Genomic DNA, 21,628 nt, shown 5'->3' with positions numbered 1-21,628 from the left:
ATTAGATCCCTGGTCTTCAGATTCCAGAATTCACTCTCTTAACCACCATAATGTTCTAACTGCATAGATACCTGAAGGTTTCTACTATATACTACTTTCATGTACAATAACCAACCTCTCTCAGGTTCATTCCAATGCATGTTTGAGTGTCTATTCTGTGACAAGCACTCTATTCATGGTGCTAGGGATAAGGCAGACAAAACAGACAAAAAACCTTACCCTCATGGAGTATATCCTATAGTGGAAGCTGCAGAAAGTAAGCATTTATTGAAGCCAACAGCCTGCTGAGCAAATCTACGTTGATGACTCACTACCACCTCAAACTCACCATTTCTAAAATCAATGCCATCATCTATCACCCTAAAGTTGATGCTCTTCTAAATCTGTAAATAATGCTTATTCTAAACTTTCCCCAGTCCCTAATCCTTACAGTCCTACCCTCCCTGCATGATCTTGCCTCTTTCTCCTCTTTCTTTACTGAGAAGATGGAAACCATCCGATATGAGCTTTATCACCTCAATGTCCTTCTTCTCTTTCTTTACATATTGCTGTATCTTCATCCATCCCTTATATCATTCCCATCTGATAGAAAATGTACTTTTTCCTAAGATTTAGTCTGCTTATTACTTACATACCATATTTTGTCTTGTCTTAAAACTCAGCTCCATTTATTCTTTTACTTATTTTTCCTTTTTGATCTATTCCAATGGTTCTAAATGTTTGGTTCCCTGCACTAGTAGCATCAGATTCACCTGGGAATTTGTTAGAAATGTCATTTCTTAGGCACCACCCCAAATGTTTGGAATTTAAAATTCTGGGGGTGGGGCTTAGCTGGCCCTTTTGTGATTCTAATGTTTGCTGTAATTTCAAAACCATCTATTGATCTGTTCACTTAAAATTGTACTCATGTGATTCTGTTTACTGATAAACAAAAATGAAACAAAAGCCATTCTTCCCACCTCTTTTGATCCTGATACCCTCTTAATCATACATCTCTCCCCATCATCACCAATCTTCTTGAAAAATATACCTTTACTATCTCTTGATTTTAAAACCACTTTGCCCTTTTACACCTGTGATCAAACTTTCATTCCCTCCAATTTACTGAAATTGCTTCTTGAACTATATACTTGGTTACCAAATTCAAAGATCTTCCTTCAGACATCAACAGCTCATGTGACACCACTGGCCTTTTGCACTATATAGGCATACTTTGGAGATATCATGGGTTCAGTCTCAGACCACTCTACTAAAGTAAGTATCACAATAAAAGGAGTCCTAATATTTTTGCTGGTAGAGGGTCTTGCCTTCAATTTGTAAAAAAATGCAACATCTGTGAAGTGCAATAAAGCGAAGCACAATAAAAAGTGGTATGTCTGTATTCACTCTTCCAGTGGCTCTTTGATCCTGAAGGCAGTGGGTTCTCCTCCTACCTCTCTGAATGTTCCTTCTCTGTTTTTTTTCTTCTTAGTTCTGCTCTCTCAAAGGAGGTGTACCATTGCACCCCCAGATTCTACTCACAGGGTCTGGCTTAGGAGATAATTGATGACGACTTGTGGAATAAGCAAGACCCCTTTAAGGTTTTGTCCTTCACTTACTTCTCTCAGTGTTATTATCTATAGCTTCAACTCTCCTCTCATTGCAGCTTATTTCCTGAATCACTAGGTCTACATTTCTAACTGGAGGGGAGCCAAAGACAATTTTTATCTATTTTACCCTTTGCCGGGGCCAGACCTTGTTATAGAAACAAAAGCTACTAAGAAGAATGAAATTGGCCAGAAAACTAGTGGGATTTTTTGGAAAAGGTAGTCTGAATCAGCTAGAAAGAGCCTTGTCATGCCAAGATAATACACAGAGAAAGCCACCTTCTGTCTTTGCCAACATATTTCTGCCTCCTGCTTAGAATATGAAAATACCCTGCTGGTTTCATTTCCCATTTGATCTCATTTGAATTTAGTTACTTAATTTAACTAGTTTTTGATCTTTCAAGTCTAAATAATTGATAGTTCTAAGAGAAATTGCCATTTATTTGTTTTGAAAGGAAGAAATAAGGGACATTTGTGTGATAAAATCACTTTGGACTGAATTTAGGGGAATTAGGCTCTTTTTTAAACAGGTAAAGAAAGGAGTTTGAGAATCTTGATACCTTTTAAGAGAAAAAACACACAACTAACTTAGTAACTGAAACACCCACCAGATGATAAGCACAGTTAAATGCTAACAAGAGGTGGCCAGATAGACAAAGTGAGACTTCTCATCTGGTTCCCAGGAACATGTAACAGAACAGATTACCGAAGAAGCCATTCCTAGTTTGAAGCACTTTTGACAAAAGACAATAGGAAAAACCTGCTTCCCTCAAGCATTTGCCTTTTTCCCTCAGCCTAACTTTTCTACCTTTTCTGAATTGTTTCTTTCTAAGGAGCTTTTTCAAAGACGGTGGAGTTTCTTTTTTGGATGGCACTCCCTCAATAAAAAACAGCATTAAATCTGTGCTCAATTAAGCCTAACTGATGTGGACCTGGCTCCAAATTTCAAACTTCCATGCTGAACCTTAAAAACGACCTATTACATGTTGGTTGGGTACTAAACTTATTGGGTGATCAATTCATAAGTTATATAAATGTCTAATCACTACATTGTATACTTGAAACTAATTAATATTTTATGTCAACTGTAATTGAAAAATAAAAATACAATTACAGACAAAAAACAAACAAAGGAAAAACAAAAAGCAGGTGGAAGAAGGCTAAACCAATAGAAGGGGAAGAAGTTACTGATCAAGCCTCAAGGACATCCAGCTCTGTAGGGGGCTTGGCAACCCCTTCCACCTCGTGTATGCTTAGTGAGACAAAAGTAGCAGAACTGTCATATCAGCTCATAGTTAGCCTTGGAGAAGCCCTTGCCCTCTGCCACCATTATTTCCTCCTTCATATGAAAAGGAAGTTCTGATAGTTGATTATTTCAGAGCTCAGGATCTGCTTGGCATAATACCTGTGGAGAAATCCACATAATTATTAAGGAAATGGCGAGAGCAGATAACTAACTAGTGTCAGAAAATACCAATTTAACTCTCCTGGGACTGCCATAGCATGCAGATGAGGGGGAAGGTCACTGCCAAGGCAAGTTAAAGTTTAGGAGGCCAACTTTGATGAAAAAGTGAAAAAAGCAATTCCCCAAATTCCTTTCCTGGTCTCTGATCCTTAAGAAAGTCAGTTATGTCTGGGAGAGAGCGTAATTATCCATGGGGCTAGAAAGTAGGTGAACTTCTGACTCAGTGAAGTGCTTTTCTTGTGGTATATGGAACCAGTCCAGTTGTCTTTGTCCTCAAGGCTCTGCCTGTGCTAGCAGTAGGCAGGCAATTTTCAGAAATGTAGGTGGGTAAGTAGGAGGTATGAGGGTATTCCAGGTGGTGGACAAAACCCAGCAAATGAAAAAAGCTCAGGGTAAGAGTTTGTTAATGCTTTTGCTTACATCTTGACTACTTAAAGGATTTTAATCAAGCGGCTTAAGAGTGGCTGTGTGGGCTCAGTAAACATGCCAAATTAGGTTTGATTTTTCCAAGTACCAGTGGCAAAACTGAAGAAACTGCATTATTGGAGGGGGTTTAGCTTGAGGGAGTTTATAATCCTTTTCATAGGTGGGTTTCCAAAGCTGTAAACTTCATAAAACTTGAAACCCAACAAACTCATACGTGTAGGGATGATGCACTTAAGAGTCTGACAGGTTTGAGACAGAAATGGCAGTTTTATTGTCATTAACTTTTTTTTTGAGCCAGAAGGCTTATTTTATAGCTTAAAAGTAGTTTCACCTGATTATCTGATACAACTGTTGGAACCCACCTGGAGACTACACATGAGCAGGAGCTTGTCAGCCACCATTTTAAAGCACTTTCTGAAAGCAAAGAGGATGGGAGAAAGGAGGTGGATAATATACTGGGGTGTAATGCATAAGAAGATATTATGTTATCTGAGAGAAGAAGTAGATATGATCTGTCTTATCCCTATATCAACCAGGAGGTTCTAGTGGCCTTTGGCAGATATTTCCTTTGGAAATTTTAAGCGTGTTGGAAAAGGAGTGGTGCAGAATCAAGCTAGACAATAGAAATATAATTGCTGCATGTTGGGGACAGGATGTAAATTGCTTTATTGGCTGTACTGTATGGGATTTTACTGTCAGCAATTGTTAAGATCTGGAGAAAGGAATGTGGCCTATTTAAATCTGTGCAATAACAAGCAGTGTCACAACGGGATCTCCTCATTTCTTTATTCAGAACAGATGTCCCAGTCTGGATCTATTGGTTAGGGAGTGTCCCTGGATCAGAGTAAAAGCCTTGTGAGATTAAATTTGGTTGGAAATATTTCCCCACTCTCTCTGCTCAGAGTGGCAGACTTCCATGTGACATTAATGCTCCTTCCTGGAGTTCATATGCATCATTTGAAAGAAAGGGGCACTTTTATCAAACCATCAGCCCTTCTGCCAAAGCCTAGTGTAATCACCTGAAGAATAAAGGAGAAGATTTGGCATCTGTTACTGCACCTTTGCTTCTCTGTCTTTCAGCTGGAAGGACAGATCGACTTTCTGTCTTTCTTAATGGAAAATGAATCTATCTTAGGATAGTGACAACTTAAGAGATAATTTCTTCTAGGTAGAGAAATGTCAGTGTGAATAATATCTATAAAATTGCCATTTGTCCTGGGAGTGTGAAAGAGTCTGAGGATGCCCAAGGGATGTGACCTGGAATCAACTGTTCCCAATCCCATTTTCATTCCCAAGTGCTCTGCTATATTTTAAGCCAGAGGTTCCAATCTGGGCAGTAGTGTGTGTGTCTTTCATCAAGGCAACTAACTGCCCTCCTACCCCCTGCCTTTATCCTTAGTTCTAAGTTCTAGAAACATAAGGAACATGGCAGTTGCTCACTGGGAGGTGTCCTTTTGTAAATTAGACCTCAATTTTCTTCCAGCCCTTTTTCAAACTCTCTTTTTGTGTTACATGATATCTGTTCTCAAAGGGCAGAAAACTCCCAGCTGTCTTCATTGGGTTTTCAAATATTTCAGTGATAACTAAAGATGTATATTGTCTTGGAGGCCACAGATAAGTAGCATTAAATCTTGGATGGAAAAATCTTATAATCCAACTAGATTGCAAACCCCTTGAAGGCAGGTGGAGATGTTATATCTGATATAACACCAATCTTTCCATAGTTTCACAAGCTTAGTAAACTGAACTAGGAGTCATGAAACCGGAATTATGTAGTCCAGGTTCTGCCAAGGTGTGTGCTTTTTTTTCCTTATCACAATCCCTGACACTTTTCCTGTCATTCCTCTCCTACATCAGGTCATAGTTTCCTGGTTTACTCAACAGGAAGTTCTAATGTCCAGTCCTAGCTAGTCCTCATATTTATCTGTAAAGTGAATGAAAAGGTAGGCTAAAGGATGCCTAAAAACAATGCCAGCAACAAAATATTTTTAAAACACATGCTATTTGGGAGCCATAAAATCTTGTGGTTCTGTAAGTCATTTGAGCTGGAGACAATTACCATGTGGCAATGTTATAGACATACAGTTTGAAATCAAAACTGCTAAAAGCAGGTGGACAGTTTCAAGTCCATAATGTTCTGAAGAGCTTACACAATGGGGCACATTGTGTCCTACTGACATTTGTTTCAAAAATAGACTTCTTAGTGATACAAGGTGCCCCAATATCAATCTCGACTTGATTTTCTTTAAAGGAAAAAAGGACCATTTAGAAATCATTGGTAAAGAGGCTGATTGGATTATTTCTTCTTTACTAAACTTAATTCATTTTGACTCTTTCTTGAGACTTATGGCAGAAATCTCTTGCAATGCTTTTTTCTTCCATCTTTCTTCATTTTTAAAAAATCTGATCTGTTTTACAGACTTAAAGTATAAGAGAAAATACCCTAAGATAAAGCAGTGCCTATTTGTAAAGTTTTCATGTTCATTTCAAGAAATAGTTCCATGTTCTTTGTCCTTTTGCTTATTAAGCACTTAGGGAAGTTACTGAGGATTTTCTGCCCTTCTTTTTCTTAAGTAGCTTGCAAGCCACAAAAGGAGACAGGCCTGCCAGAAACAAATGCCTGTGTTTTAACTTTTCTCCATTTCTCCCAATGACAGAGAAGTTGAATACTCCCTCATGCTGAATGATTAAAATTTCTAAATGAAGATGAAGACACATTTAGCTTATGAGATCATCATCTTCCCTAACAGAGAGCTTTCACTCCAAACATGACAAAAACATCCATTTTTTATAGCCACAGGTTTTAGAGGAAAGTAAAATTTGGCACTCTACTCAAATGGATTGGTTTGCTGTCAGTTCCCTGGAATAACCTTGTGTTATAATCCCAGAAAGCATCAGAAACTTGTTCTAGGTCATGGGAGAGAAGAGACCATTTCTATAAGCATCTTCCTTTTTCTTCAATAGAAAGAATTGGAAGGAAAAAATGGGAAGATTTCTCCAGGGGAATTTTAACCTATTCAGCAGTAGAGAGATGGATTACTAAACAAATAAGGAACTCTCTAATTCTCAAGCTTCCTCAGTCACACATACACAAATTGGAAATAGGAAAACAATGTGGAGATTAAGTGGGTTCAGTACATAGGACATGCCAGAAGAGAGATCAAAATCCAGTGAGAAAGCTGGTCTTTGTCTGAACAGTGTCAGGAAATCTGCCTTGATCTACATCACTGTGTCTAATGTCCTGCAATGCCAGGAGGGCACTGAGCTATTTACAGAATGTGGCAGGTTTTCTTTTGAGAAACTAGAGAGCTCTGGCTATTGAGTCATGATGGGCTGGGAGAGTTCATGTCAGTTCTACTCTGGCCCAGTAGAAACTGACACTAAATTCCTTGCCATGCTTCTGTGGCCAAACACTCTTCTCAGAATGGCTAAGGCACCAAGGGCTTTTGCAGTAAATCTCAACTATCTTTTAGGATAGGATGGGTCTGAAACAACACTTTGGCAGTATAGGGCAATGGTTGAAGAACAACTTCATAATCAGAGACCTGGGTTCAAATCATTGGGTCACTACAAGATGAGTACCATGAACTCAATTTAATGAATACTGGCTGGGCATTACTGCATTCCAGGCATTTATTCATTAGAGCAAAAAGTGAGTAAGAGCACTGAAGAGCTGTGAGCAATACAGGACCTTTTGGACCCTGAGTGTTTGGGAAAAGAGGGACAGGGAAGTGAAGACTTGATCACCAACTTGTAAAATAAGAGCTTAAAGCTTGTTCTTAATGTCAAGACAATTCAGAGCTTCTCAGGGTCCTTGGAAAGTATGATAGGTATTATGTCCCTTGTTCAACTCCCTCTCTCTGGCATTAGAAGTTATTCTCTTTTCTATAACTGGGTTCACTTGAATCTAATCTACAACTCAGCCCTGCCCCAGTTCCCAGGACTAAGCTTTACCCAAGACAGGAGATAATTGGCTCCAGCTCCATAGCTGGGGGCTAAGGTTCAAACTGCTTTGCTGCTTGCCTGACTGGAGGATAGTGCCCTAATTTTTATACTTGAGGTCCAGTCTCATTTTAAACCTTAATTCCCTTTCTGTGCCCTTATTTTTAGAAATTAGCTTCTGCCTTTGTTCTTGTTCCAGAGGACCTGTTCCAAAAACTTATTAATGACTCAAGTTCTATCTTATGATTGAATAGCTACACCATATTCTTGCTGATTTCCATATTCAAGCATTAGAGTCCTTATCCTGAACTTTCAGTCCAATAGGTAACCTGGATGTTTGCTTCTTCTTTTAAAAAATATATTTTTACTAGAGGCCGGTGCATGAAATTCGTGCATGGGGGGAGGATCCCCTCAGCCCAGCCTGCACCCTCTCCAATCCAGGACCCCTCAGGGGCATCGGACATCCCTGCTGTTCAGTTGTTTGGTCGTCCCTCACTAACCCCCCTGCTGGCCTGGTTACCCCACTCAGCCTGCTGTTCAGTCATTTGGTTGTCCCTCACTAACCCCCCTGCTGGCCTGGTTACCCCACTCAGCCTGCTGTTCAGTCATTTGGTTGTCCCTCACTAACCCCCCTGCTGGCCTGGTTACCCCACTCAGCCTGCTGTTCAGTCATTTGGTTGTCCCTCACTAACCCCCCTGCTGGCCTGGTTACCCCACTCAGCCTGCTGTTCAGTCATTTGGTTGTCCCTCACTAACCCCCCTGCTGGCCTGGTTACCCCACTCAGCCTGCTGTTCAGTCATTTGGTTGTCCCTCACTAACCCCCCTGCTGGCCTGGTTACCCCACTCAGCCTGCTGTTCAGTCATTTGGTTGTCCCTCACTAACCCCCCTGCTGGCCTGGTTACCCCACTCAGCCTGCTGTTCAGTCATTTGGTTGTCCCTCACTAACCCCCCTGCTGGCCTGGTTACCCCACTCAGCCTGCTGTTCAGTCATTTGGTTGTCCCTCACTAACCCCCCTGCTGGCCTGGTTACCCCACTCAGCCTGCTGTTCAGTCATTTGGTTGTCCCTCACTAACCCCCCTGCTGGCCTGGTTACCCCACTCAGCCTGCTGTTCAGTCATTTGGTTGTCCCTCACTAACCCCCCTGCTGGCCTGGTTACCCCACTCAGCCTGCTGTTCAGTCATTTGGTTGTCCCTCACTAACCCCCCTGCTGGCCTGGTTACCCCACTCAGCCTGCTGTTCAGTCATTTGGTTGTCCCTCACTAACCCCCCTGCTGGCCTGGTTACCCCACTCAGCCTGCTGTTCAGTCATTTGGTTGTCCCTCACTAACCCCCCTGCTGGCCTGGTTACCCCACTCAGCCTGCTGTTCAGTCATTTGGTTGTCCCTCACTAACCCCCCTGCTGGCCTGGTTACCCCACTCAGCCTGCTGTTCAGTCATTTGGTTGTCCCTCACTAACCCCCTTGCCGGCCTTGTTGCACCACACAACCTGCTGTTTGGTTGTTACTGTGACAGTGTCCTGGACAATTTGCATATTCCTCTATTATTAGTATAGATTACAGAGAGGAAGAGGTAGAGAAAGATAGAAACATAAATGATGACAGTCATTGATTGGCTGCCTCTTACATGCTCCACACTAGAGATTGAGCCCATAACCCAGGTTATGTGCCCTGACCGGGAATCGAACCGTGACCTCCTGGTTCATAGGTCGATGCTCAACCACTGAGCCACACCAGCCAGGCAACATTTGCTTCTTGAAAGCTATTTCTCAGTATATTCACCCCCTAGACTCCTCTGTGTTCCCCTAACCGATTATCTAGACAGAGACTGGTCATTGCAAACAATCCTTTCTTGTTAAATTAAACTTTTGCTGCCACCACCTGCACTTGGGTTAGTTCTCCAGTAACTGGTTCATCCAGTGGGCTATTATGACCAGTTCTACTTTTCTCCATATGCTACACTAGGCAGCCCAAGATCTGATATTCCTAATCGGAGGCCAAAATCTTTTCAAGCAAAGCCACAGAGGAGCTCTAAAGACACTGCTGTGCCCTTTTTAAAAGCCCTAATTATCAGTATAATTCTTTTGTACTTGGCCCATGGGCAAGCCCTTGGCAGAACCATTCTATTCATTCATTAATTTATTCAACAAGTATTTGTTGAACTTACATTATGTGCCAGGCTCATCTAGGTGGGGCAGCTGAACTTGTAAATAGATAATTATAATACAAGTTCAAAAAATACTCTAAGGAAGAAAAAAGCAGGAGCACCTAACCAGACTGCAGGTAGGTAAATGGGTTTAGGGAAACTTCCTTAAAGAGTTGATACCTCTGAGTTCTGGAGGACTGGTAGATGATGTTAGCTGGCTAAGACTGACAAAGATACTTCCAAGAATGCTCTAAGTGAGAGCTGGGCACCTTCAGGGAACAACAAATACTTCACTGTAGCTGGAACATTGAGTGTGAATGGGAAAGAGTACAAGATGAAGCTAGAGAGGTAGGCAGGTGCCAGATTATAAAGTGCCTTATTTGCTATGCTAAGGAATTTGAATTTTATCCTGATTTTTAAAGTGGGAAATTATAATAATGTGGAGAGCTGATTTGCCAGGATAAGAGCAGAGGCAGGGAAACCAGTTAAATGAACGACAAATGGTAAGAATCTTAACTAAGTTGATGATGATGGGAATGAAGAGTGTGTCTAGATTTGAGAGACATAAGAGTAGAATTTATAGGATACAGCGATTGAATAGATATGAGAGGAACAATGAGAAAAGAGATCAGGTTGCTTAGGCAACTACGTGGGTAGTGATTCTGTTGCCTGAGACAGGGAACACAGAAGGAACAGATTTTCAATAGAGGGCAGACTGTACTTAATGTTGCCAGATAGATTTTCCCAATTCTACTTTCCTTTTAGTAATATAATCCTGTTGCCCAAAGGATACTATTGATAAGCTCCTTTCACAGAATTCAACTGTAGAAAACCATTTTTTTACAGACCATATGAAAACTATATAATTGGATAAGCATTGCACTTGAGAATTAAATCCTCTATCTTTGTTAATTGGAAAGCATAGAAGTAAATGAAAATAGAGTTGAAAAGAACTTACCCCATAGACAAGTTCCCCAACCATGCCATTCCATATTTTAGTCTCCGGATCCCTTGCACCATATTTCCCGTCGGCGACAATGGATAATTTGTACTTGATCCTTACATGTTTGGCTATTTCATAAGCTAAGTCTACACAATAGCCTTCATATCGCTCATTTCCTTCCAGTTGCTCATGGTTCTTCTTATACATTACATATGGTGATTCCTTTGGGACCAGAAAGAAGATCAAATGATTACTCCTACACATTTTTCTAAGAGAAGATAAACGTAATCATGAAGCTGCCCCTCCCCACCATGGTTATTGCACTTTGGTTTGTAAAAAAGAGCCTTTAAATTTTATTTTTTTTTTGCTTAATAAACAGAAGAGCGTCAATAAGCCTATTCATTGGGCTACATATTTCTTGGAGTCTATAACTAATGACTTAAGGAAGTAGAGAAAGATTTAAATTATTTTTGAGAGTTTGAAAGAGAGACCAGTTTCTACTTATAAAGTCTTTGATTTACTCAAACTGGTCAGAGTATTTTCCTTAGTTACATGAAGATGAACTGCTTTTGTCTTCTTGGGATCTACCAGGTAGGAACTATAGACAGCCCAGGGGTCAGGGTCTGTGGTTTATTCATTTTTATAGTCTCAGAGCCTAGTACAGTACCTATGACTAAGTAAGTATTTGATATGTATGTTTAAATGAAAGGTTAACTCCAGGCAAATCTCTATTCAATTAATTACAATTTCAAACCTACTGGCATACTCATTTTGAACTCAGGTTTGTACTTTAGTCAGTAGGAAAACATACCAGCTTTTAGAAACATATTTTAAAACTAAATGAGAATACTATATCACCTTTAAATAGTGCTTTGAATTATTCAGAAAAGCTTTACATAGTGAATATTGCCTTGAAATGGTCTTATGACAGAGGTAGGAGATTATTATTATATTCATCCAATAAATTAAAAGCACAACCTGAGGCTCAGAGAAATTGTGACATACAATTAAGCACAAGTTTACTAGTTTACCAGTAGTAGACTGGACCTAATATAAGAACCATAATCTAGTTTCCTCCACATAATGCTGTTTCCCCCACAATGAAGAATTAGATTTTAAGTCCAGATGAAGCATTGGACCCATAGTGAAAGGAGGGGGTAAAGAGGAGAATAATATCTTAAATTCCCATTATTTTAATTTTAAACATGACATTCAGTTCATAATGTCGGGATACTTTGAGAGGTTCCTAAAATGACCTGTTGGAATTTTTCACTGCTTGAACTTGAGGTCTTTCCTACTGGCTGAATAATGCTTTTCAGAAAGCAGAAGTCTTCATGTATAAAAAGCTCACCTACCATCTGTTCAGACTTACCAGAATGGTAGTCACCACTATGGTCCGGTTCTCTGAGGATGCACTGTCATTACTGATTTGCTGATCCGAGAAAGGCACAAACCTTTCATACTCATTCCAGTAGCCAGCCTAGAAAGAACAGACATTTGACCTGGTTGCCCACTTTTCACTCAAAAAGCACGTGAAATTAAAGTGCTATTGTGGAATGAAAAATTTTTTAGTTGCTTTGATACCATTGTGATTAGCTAGTTATTAATAATAGGAAATGAGTGCCTGGCTGGTTTGGCTCAGTGGATAGAGCGTTGGCCTGGGGACTGAGGGGTCCCGGGTTTGGTTCTAGTCAAGGGCACATGTCTGGGTTGCGGGCTCGGTCCCCCGTGGGGGGGCGCGTGCGGGAGGCAGCCGATCAATGATTCTCTCTCATCATTGATGTTTCTATCTATCTCTCCCTCTCTCCCTTCCTCTCTGAAATCAATAAAAATATTTTTAAAAAAGGAAATGAGCAAAAGGGACATGTGGGCAGCTTCACCAGGAAACTGCAATTTCACACTCCCCCAGGAACCATCAACCCATTCCTTGAGGCTTACTGGGGGAAGGGAATGGACAAAGGGGAAGATGGGCACATGCACAGTGAAGTTGGGGTGCCATAGGAAAGATGCCACAGGGGACAGAAATCATTAACCAGAGTGGGCAGGGCACTTCAAGCCCATGAAAATCTGGGAATACATTGTCCCATAAACACTTGGCTCTCTTGCACTTGCTGGTATGACCCAGGGCCATGTGGACCCCACACATAGTGGACTAATGGACTGCAGTGAGAAAAACAAGCTAAGCTAGCCTGATGCTGGATTGGACACTGCTCCAATATAGAAAGGAAACTTTGGACACTGCCTCTGATTCTAGCTCTGCTAAAGCTCCAGCTACACTTCTTCCTTGGCGGAACAATGGGAAATGGGGCAGTTGAAACTCAAGCGTTTAATTCCATAGAAATAAAGCTTTCTATAATACCACATCCTCCCGTGTGAGTCTCAGAAAATTCTTTTTCTCAGGATATGGCAAAAAATCCACCCCCACAAGCAATTGGTGGGGACAAAGACCTCTCCCACTGGTAACAGATGTTGTCCTGTCTTCCTCTGTCTTCCACCCTCACCAGGACCCCAACACCAACACACACATGGATATGCTTATCCTTCATCCTGGGGGTTCCTATGCCCACATCACCATTACTGACATTTTGTAAAATAATTTAGCCCATGTAAGATGATAAGCCTTTTTTTTCTTTAAACTAATATAGCAGAAAAATGCTTTGAACTGTAGGAAAGCTGGGGTGTGGGGGCAGGAAACCAGTGAGTATACTGTAGAAATGACACAAGATATTTTATGTTCTCAGGTTTTATCAGATGGTTACTAAATCTCCACTTAATGCCAAACTCAACTATTAGTGTGATAGAAGCCAAGTGGTCATTATAGCATTTAGCTCTAGAGAAAGATTCTTTGTCCAAGTCCTTTTGGTGGGTAAGTTGACAAAGCAAAGTGATAACTACTTTCCAGTTCTTTTGCTAAAACTGTATGTACCTTGACAGCCTCTGTTCAACTAAAAACATGCTGTAAAATTTGTGACTCCTTTCCTTTATTGTAAGAAGCTGTTAATAACGCTTGAGTCAAACAGAACCAGACTCAGAGGGAAATACTCCTTTTAAACTGTGTAGATGGAACACTGTTCACAAGACAACTCTGTATCATATCTACACTCTTCGCTGAATAAAAAGGCAGAAATGATATGTGGGAATTTGCTTTTTGTATGTTTTCTAAGACCTGTTTTCTTGCATCTGGGTGCTGTCACCTTTCAAAAAGACATTTTCTTTACATATGGGTTTTGGTTACTTACTTTTCGAGAACCAGTGACTTTCATTTCATACACATCGATAGTATAATTTGTTCTACGTCCATAAGTGTCAAATTGGATGTTTCCAGTCATTCCCTGTACTTGCACCTGGTATAAAGGAAAATATAAAACTTTAAAAGAGCACCACATTATTGCCTTCTAGGTCCCTGGGATGAGGTCTGCTGACAGATCTTGGAGTCTTGGAGAACTTTTACCTTAAATCATTGAGCCATTTTTCCACCAGATCATGTCTAGACAGATCTTCATTTTTCTCCCCAGTATCTTCTAGATATACCTTGTAATTATGAAGCTTTGAGTAGGTGTGATAGGCAGTTACCTAGATGATACAGTGAGGGCCCTATCACTACTTTTTCAGGGGCCTGAAATTTCCATTAGTCTCTTCTTAAAGGAGTAGCCTGAAGAGTAGTCCTAACAAGGGTAATGCTTTTTCTAAACTCTAAGTTCCTTTGGGGCTATGGCTTATCTTAGTATTCCCAATATCTGAACATAAACTGGTTTCATAACAGGGCTCTAGAGCTCCTGAATTCATATTCTAGTTTCATCACTTATTAACTGTATGTCCTTAATACATTTTTACGTCAATGCCCTAGTCTGTAAAATGTGAAATCCTAGAAGTACCTACCTTTTTGAGTTGTTGGGAGGATCAAATGAGTTATACATATGTAATGTTTAGAACAGTGGCTGACATGTAGTAAACATTGCAATACATGCCAGGTATATTGATAATTATTATTAATCAAAGTGAATTTAGTTCCATTTCTTGAGAGGGTTACATATTTACCAGCTGCCATGGTAACAAGGTGAGTTTTTCCTCTTATTTAATTTATGCCCAGCTATAGATAGGTAGGAGAGAGCTAGGCCATGGAGGGATAATCTTTACACTGATGAGATTGGTTAAGTCTAAGGAATCAGGACTATGGAATACTAGATAAGAAAGCTAGAGATACTGGAACAGTCTGGAAACCTATTTGGGATGCCAAATGCAGATTCACCTGTGCCACAATTTTTTCTGGATTTGGGCCCAGTATTATGCACTAACTAATGAGACCATCTCTGCTGGATGGAGAGATTTCCTTACTTTACAGTTCAGCAATACTACATGAAGACCCTCTATAGATATAAGTCAATATTGTTATACCCTTGAATTTATCATTTGGTGAGTAAGGGTTAAGGAATTTGCTTTAAAGGAAAAGGATATGTCTCATTTTCTTAGGAAGAAATAATGGAATACTTTTTCTTGTCATTATTTTTTGTTAATTCTCACCTGAGGATATTTTTCTGTTGATTTTTAGAGAAAGTGGAAGGGGGTGAGAGATAAGGAGGGGAGGGAGGAGGGAAGGAGGAAGGGAGAGAGAGAGAGAGAGAGAGAGAGAGAGAGAGAGAGAGAGAAACATTGATGTGAAAGAGACACATCGATTGGTTGCTTCCTGCATGCACCTTGACCGGGGTGGGGAATGAACCTGCAAACCCAGGTACAAGCCCTTGACTGGGAATCGAACCCAGAAACTCTTCAGTGCTCAGGTTGATGCTCTACCACTGAGCCATACCAGCCAGGACTGGAATACTTTTTCATCACTTATTTGTCTTAAGTGATATGCTGTTAAGCACATCAGAAGTACTATTAGGCTTGTGCTGCAGAAGGGAAAATTGATGGCAAATATTAGGGATCATAGTTTTAAAGTGAAGGGGACTTGTTCACCACCAATAGGAAACTGGAATTCCTATTGAAGGAGAAATGCCCCAAAATGACTTCCTGAAGACATGGCGATTGTCCTACTGATCCAACAAACTTAAGCACTATTGTCAGCTTAGGCTTACAGAGAGGGTGATGTCACACTTCAAGTTAAAGAAAGGGTCCTTTGTTGAGATAGAAGTTGCTTATGTAGTAGAGCGAATCTGGTGCATTCTGTGATCTATGAATGGTTCTTTACAGTCTATTTTGAACATTGAATTCTAGGAGAGGATATAGGCAGGACAGAGACACTGGCATAGGAACTTATTAAGGAAATTCTCGAGGAGAGACCAAGATGGCGGCATAGGTAAACACCGGAGACTGCTGCCGCAAACAACCACTTCAAAAATACAACTAAAAGACGGAACGGACATCACCCAGAACCACAGGAAGGCTGGCTGAGGAGAGACTCTTCAACTAGAAGGAAAAATAACAGCACACCGAGGCTCAGAGGAGGCGCAGTGTGGAAAAAACTCAGGTGCGGAGGTGCGCGCGCAAAGCGGGCTGGTGGCTGAGAGCGCGGTTGTCGTTTTCGGTCAGGGGGGAGTCTCAGACTCTGAGCTCCAGATACGGGCGAATCGCTGGGGACTCGGACCCAAACGGGAGAAGCGGGAGTGTCTGGCATCAGTTGGAAGGCAGCTTTCCCTCCGAGGTTTGCAGCGGTTCCGGGGGTTCTGAGAAGCAGAGCCTCTGGGAACGGGACTGAGAGGGGCCATAACCACTCCCTCCGCCCGCCCTGTTGAGCCCGCCCCGCCCAAGCCCTGCGCAGAGCCATTTGCCAGATCGCCGCAGGCAAAGGCTAGATTAGCACCTCCCCAGAGGACAGAAGTTTTCCGCGGCAGACACAGCTGATTCACACAGCCAGTCGGCCTGGTGGTCAAATCCCTCTAGTATTAACTACAACAATCAAGGCTCAACTAGAACAAGACTGCGCACAAAGACCACTAGGGGGTGCACCAAGAAAGCATAAAAAATGCGGAGACAAAAAAACATGACAGAAATGGAGGATATAGAGCTAAAAATCGCAATTTTGAGGGCTTGCAAAAATGTGCTAGAAGCTGTCAATAAACTTGAGGAGAGAGTCACGAAAACTAATGAGACCCTCGATGCTATGATAAAGAACCAACTAGAAATTAAGCATACACGGACTGAAATAAAGAATATTATACAGACACCCAATAGCAGACCAGAGGAGCGCAAGAATCAAGCCAAAGATTTGAAATGCGAAGAAGCAAAAAACACCCAACCGGAAAAGCAAAATGAAAAAAGAATCCGAAAATACGAAGATAGTGTAAGGAGCCTCTGGGACAGCTTCAAGCGTACAAACATCAGAATAATTGGGGTGCCAGAAGATGAGAGACAGCAAGATATTGAAAACCTATTTGAAGAAATAATGGCAGAAAACTTCCCCCACCTGGTGAAAGAAATGGACTTACAGGTCCAAGAAGCGCAGAGAACCCCAAACAAAAGGAATCCAAAGAGGACCACACCAAGACACATCATAATTAAAATGCCAAGAGCAAAAGACAAAGAGAGAATCTTAAAAGCAGCAAGAGAAAGAGACTCAATTACCTACAAGGGAATACCCATACGACTGTCAGCTGATTTCTCAACAGAAACTTGGCAGGCCAGAAGGGAATGGCAAGAAATATTCAAAGTGCTGAATACCAAGAACCTACAACCAAGAATACTTTATCCAGCAAAGCTATCATTCAGAATTGAAGGTCAGATAAAGAGCTTCACAGATAAGGAAAAGCTAAAGGAGTTCATCACCACTAAACCAGTATTATACGAAATGCTGAAAGGTATCCTTTAAGAAGAGGAAGAAGAAAAAGGTAAAGATACAAATTGTGAACAACAAACATGCATCTATCAACAAGTGAATCTAAGAACCAAGTGAATAAATAATCTGATGTACAGAATGAACTGGTGATTATAATGAATCAGGGACATAGAAAGGGAATGGACTGACTATTCTTGGGGGGGAAAGGGAAATGGGAGATGCAGGAAGCCTGAACAATAAAGATTTAATTTAAAAAAAAAAGATAAAAAAAAAGGAAATTCTCCATTACTGAAAATAGCAAACTTTTCAAGTCTCATTAAAATTGTATATTTCTAAATACCCAGCCTATTTAAACATGATATACAAATTGGACAACAATCTAGGTATGTCCAATAGATTTCATACCCCATGATTAGAACTTTTGATGAGCAGAAGTAGAAATGGACTCCCACTCAGAGAGAAGTCTATTTTTAAGGATGTGAATGTAAGTGACAGTTTCCCATCATCCTATCATGGGTCTTTTCTTTAATTCTTCCCACCCCTATCTCAGTCTATATTAGGTATTTCTCTTCTGGGTTCCCACTGTAACCTCTGTAAAACTTAAAATAGCATTTTAATCATCTATGTATTTCCATACCTACTATGTTGGGAGCATCTCAAGATGAGAGACATTCTTTTTCTGTGTTCTCAGCTCAAATGGGATAGAGCAGGTGCCCAGTAAATGTTTACTGAACAAGTGGACAAATCTCAATGACTTAACATTGTGACATATTTCAGTAGACTGGGCTTAGGCAGATCTTTTTACTATGTCAATGTGAGGAGAATGATTATGCAATTTGCAAGTGGCTTTAAGTTCTTAAAAAGCATTTGTTTACACATTAACTGTTTAAATGTGAGCTCCCCTCATCTTATTTCATGTTTGCATACTAACTTGGAGCCTGATACATGGTTGTTAGTGCTCAATAAATATTTAGTATATGAATAGTGTGTTTATTTATTCACTAAAACAGGCCCCAGAGGAACCTCTATCAGGCAATGCTTTTACCAGATTTCTGTGAAGGAAGTGACTGATTTATTGAGCAACAACTATGCACTAGTCACAATGAGGGATGTTTTTACATCACACATTCTCACTTTTAATTAACCCAAACAAAATGAGATTTCTTTTAATATAATAAAACCTTTTAGTATTTCAGATCATTCTCCCTTGAAGTCCCTCTGAATAGTGGAGTTTTACTGAGCATTTAACACGAGGGATCATCCACTATTGAAAAAGGTTGATACTTTCCAGCCTCTGGAGAAATAGGAAGAGGCTGGCCTGTAGAAAGAGATAATCAAAGAGAGCCAGCTAGACAAATTCTTTTGGTTTAGTGTTTGATCATTAGGGCTTGGGGAGAAAGGTTACTCACCTGGCTTATAGCTTGAACTTTATCAGTGAGTTAGACATGTAGGAATTATTTGTGCAATAGTATAATTAATCTTTTTTTATTAATCAAGTTAATTTCTTGTTCTTCATTCTGGTAGCCTGTTTTCTATTTGGGGAATATAGTTGTTTGTGTCATAAGTGGGGAGTCAATTGGAGATGCTGGAACTTGCCCCTTGAGGTTTCGTTGCTGAAAACTCTTTTTGATTCACTCTGAGTGAGTTTTATATTTCACTCATCATTATGTTTCACCTGACAATACAAATCTTGTAACTGCTATGAAGGTTGAATTTAATTAACTGCTCTTCAGAATTGTGCTGTGCTACCTCCATAAAATGACACTTAGGGCATTTGTTAGGGAACTGACATAATGACATAAAAATATGCATGATGAAAGAATGAGTCATATCTCTTTCTTGGAGAAAGACACAGGGGCTACTAACCCCTTTTGATTGAATGCTTCCAACTTAGCAAATTTAAGGCAGCAGTGAGAGCCAACTACACAAAATTATGTGTTATGAGGCCATTATAAAATCTTTGTTGCTGGGTTGTGCACAGAATTATCCAACCATTGCCTATCTCTTTGTTTATTTGGATGTGTCAAACATCAAGACAATTAAGTAGAAATAAGAAAGTCTTGTATTCTCAAAGACTCATTTTAATGCATGTAGGCACATGTAGCATAAATCAAAATATTCAGAGAAGAGCTCTTACTTGGAAAACTGCAATGAGTGGGTGATACTGGTCCTAGTGTAAATAATGGAATCTGTTCAAAGGACACTACTTGAAGCCTTAAATGACCTCCTACCCTGTACATACCAAAAACAAGTGACCTATTTGACGGTCTATCCATTGATTTCTTGTATTTTTATTTAGTCTTTTTTTGGGGGGGGGCATTGGGGAAAGCCTCTTAAGTAGTCCTGGAAATGGGTCATATTCCTGTGTTTCACCATGTAGAATAGTATAAAGCTTCTTTTGGCAACAGAAATACTACCACACTGATGTAGTCCAAAGTCCATCCAGGCTAAACATTTGTCTGGTGAGACAGAGAATGTTGTTGTCCTTTGCAATGGTGTACCTGGAAGGTATGAGCTTCATATAAAATATCTCAGTTCCCCTCAGTAACATATTTCTGGAAAGTTTGAATATTTTGAAGTCATTTATAATGCCAGCCCACAACTTTTGACAGTACTGAGTTTGATTTAATACCTATGGTGTGGCACAGAACTAAATATTCATTTGTCCCAAATTTGCCATTTTTCAAGCTTTAAGGGAGAAACTTCTAGTTTTGGATTTCTAGATTTTGATGAATAAATATACATGCTTAGCTTTCTGCACACTCTGACATTCTATGGACTCTGATCCTATTCCTGTTAGTATGTATTTTCTCAAGATTGAGGTCTCATTTTTTTTGTATCTTTATAAGTTTCCCCACCCCAATAATCCTTTGTGGTCATTACCATTTTCAGAGCTCTCTCGATATCAATTCCTTGACTCCAGGGCACAGCAGGATTTGCTAAGCAGTCTCCAGCACTGCCTCTCCGGGACACATCCACTCGCTGCCTCCTCAGATAGCGGAAAGCTTCTGCTATGACTAATATTGCATCGTGTGTCAACGCAGATGTATACTGAAATGGATGCATAGAAAACAAGATACCATGACAAATGATGCCCTTGAAACTTGACTTCTTTCTTATCATTTTTGTTCATCCATACCTCTTGCTTTACAAAGTCACCCTTTTAATTATTTGAATCAAGAGTTCTCTCTGGACAAGGCCGACTTTGATTCATTCTAGAATAATGTTTCCTACCTCACGTGTGCACATGTTAAGATTACTAAGATCATATGGCTCAAGGGAATCTTTCTCTTGTTCTCAATACAGTGTTTCATATTGAGTGAGTAAAAGGTTATATCCTTTAAAAAAAGAAAAACATGTTAAGTTAAAGGATAGTGTATGTAGAATGGAGAGGAAACAGCATATCCTAAAGCAAGACTGGGTTATTGCTGCTTCTAATAGAAATTTCAGATCTGGTGTTTACTTAGGGGAAAATGAAAATAGCTAAGTTAGACAGCTTGAAATTAATTTGGAGGGAAACATTAATCATTTCTGTCTGGACCACATTTCTGGTGAACTAGGACCCCTGGCCAGCAATAAATCAGTTTTTGTTTCCTGGGGGGAGCAAAAACTAAAGCTGGCTTTTGATTGTAGAAAATTACAATTGTTACTGAGATTTAAATCTGATAACATTGATAATTCACAGGCAATAATGCATGATGCTACCTCTTTCAGGCAAGAACCCTTACTTTCTATTTCTTGGATATATTGGTATGCATCTATTGGAATTGAGGCCAGTTACTTAAAACAAGGGATTGGATTATCTGCAATTTGACATGGTGGATAAATGAGCCAACATTTGATTAAAATAAGCTGGCCCCTGTTTTGTAGAGGGTGACAAATACTGGTAGAATATATAATTCTGTTGCTTTTTTACAAAAATGAAACAAAATGTTCTAGGGGGTGTTGTATTATATATAGTACATCCAAATACAATTGGGAGTGAATTCATTGTCATCTTTACAACTATCAATTTACTTTTCTGACTTTTTCATGTCACTGTTCTTTCTGGAACAAAACATCAAGTATGACTATAATAGGGGGCATATGTTCTTTTCATGAAAAAAAAGAGATCTTTATGTCTGCCCATCTTAGAACTCCATAAAGCCAACATGGTGGTGGTTTTACCCCAGTTGCCTTTCCAAGCCATGCCAGAAGAGCTATTTAATATTCTACTGTTTCAGTTTCTACTTACCAATGTATGAGCATGTAAAAAAAGCCCCCAGAGGAAACATTCATAACATATAGAATAAATTAGGCATCAGGGGTTTTAATCTCTAGATAATTGTATTTCCTAGTCAAAAATTGA

General features: G+C 40.0%; 1 protein-coding gene across 5 annotated transcripts in view; it reads right to left on the bottom strand.

Moving 5' to 3' along the window:
* Positions 1-21,628, bottom strand: part of GRIA3 (glutamate receptor, ionotropic, AMPA 3) — a 323,974-nt gene that overhangs the window by 72,166 nt on the left and 230,180 nt on the right. For all 5 annotated transcript variants that reach the window (XR_313960.2, XM_005872700.2, XM_005872698.2 and 2 more), the window contains exons 7-10: positions 20,164-20,331; positions 13,748-13,852; positions 11,881-11,988; positions 10,524-10,730 (exon numbers count right to left, since the gene is read on the bottom strand). Coding sequence is in view for 4 of the 5 variants with exons in the window: in XM_005872700.2 (XP_005872762.1) it covers positions 10,524-10,730; positions 11,881-11,988; positions 13,748-13,852; positions 20,164-20,331 (588 nt within the window). In the remaining variant the exon portion in view is untranslated. The remainder of the gene's footprint in view (positions 1-10,523; positions 10,731-11,880; positions 11,989-13,747; positions 13,853-20,163; positions 20,332-21,628) is intronic.

This window comes from Myotis brandtii, unplaced genomic scaffold (assembly GCF_000412655.1).
Source record: "Myotis brandtii unplaced genomic scaffold, ASM41265v1 scaffold39, whole genome shotgun sequence".
NCBI classification, from domain to species: Eukaryota; Metazoa; Chordata; class Mammalia; order Chiroptera; family Vespertilionidae; genus Myotis; species Myotis brandtii.
The sequence above is the reverse complement of the archived record's forward strand: the minus strand, read 5'-3'. Positions and strand labels throughout refer to the sequence as shown.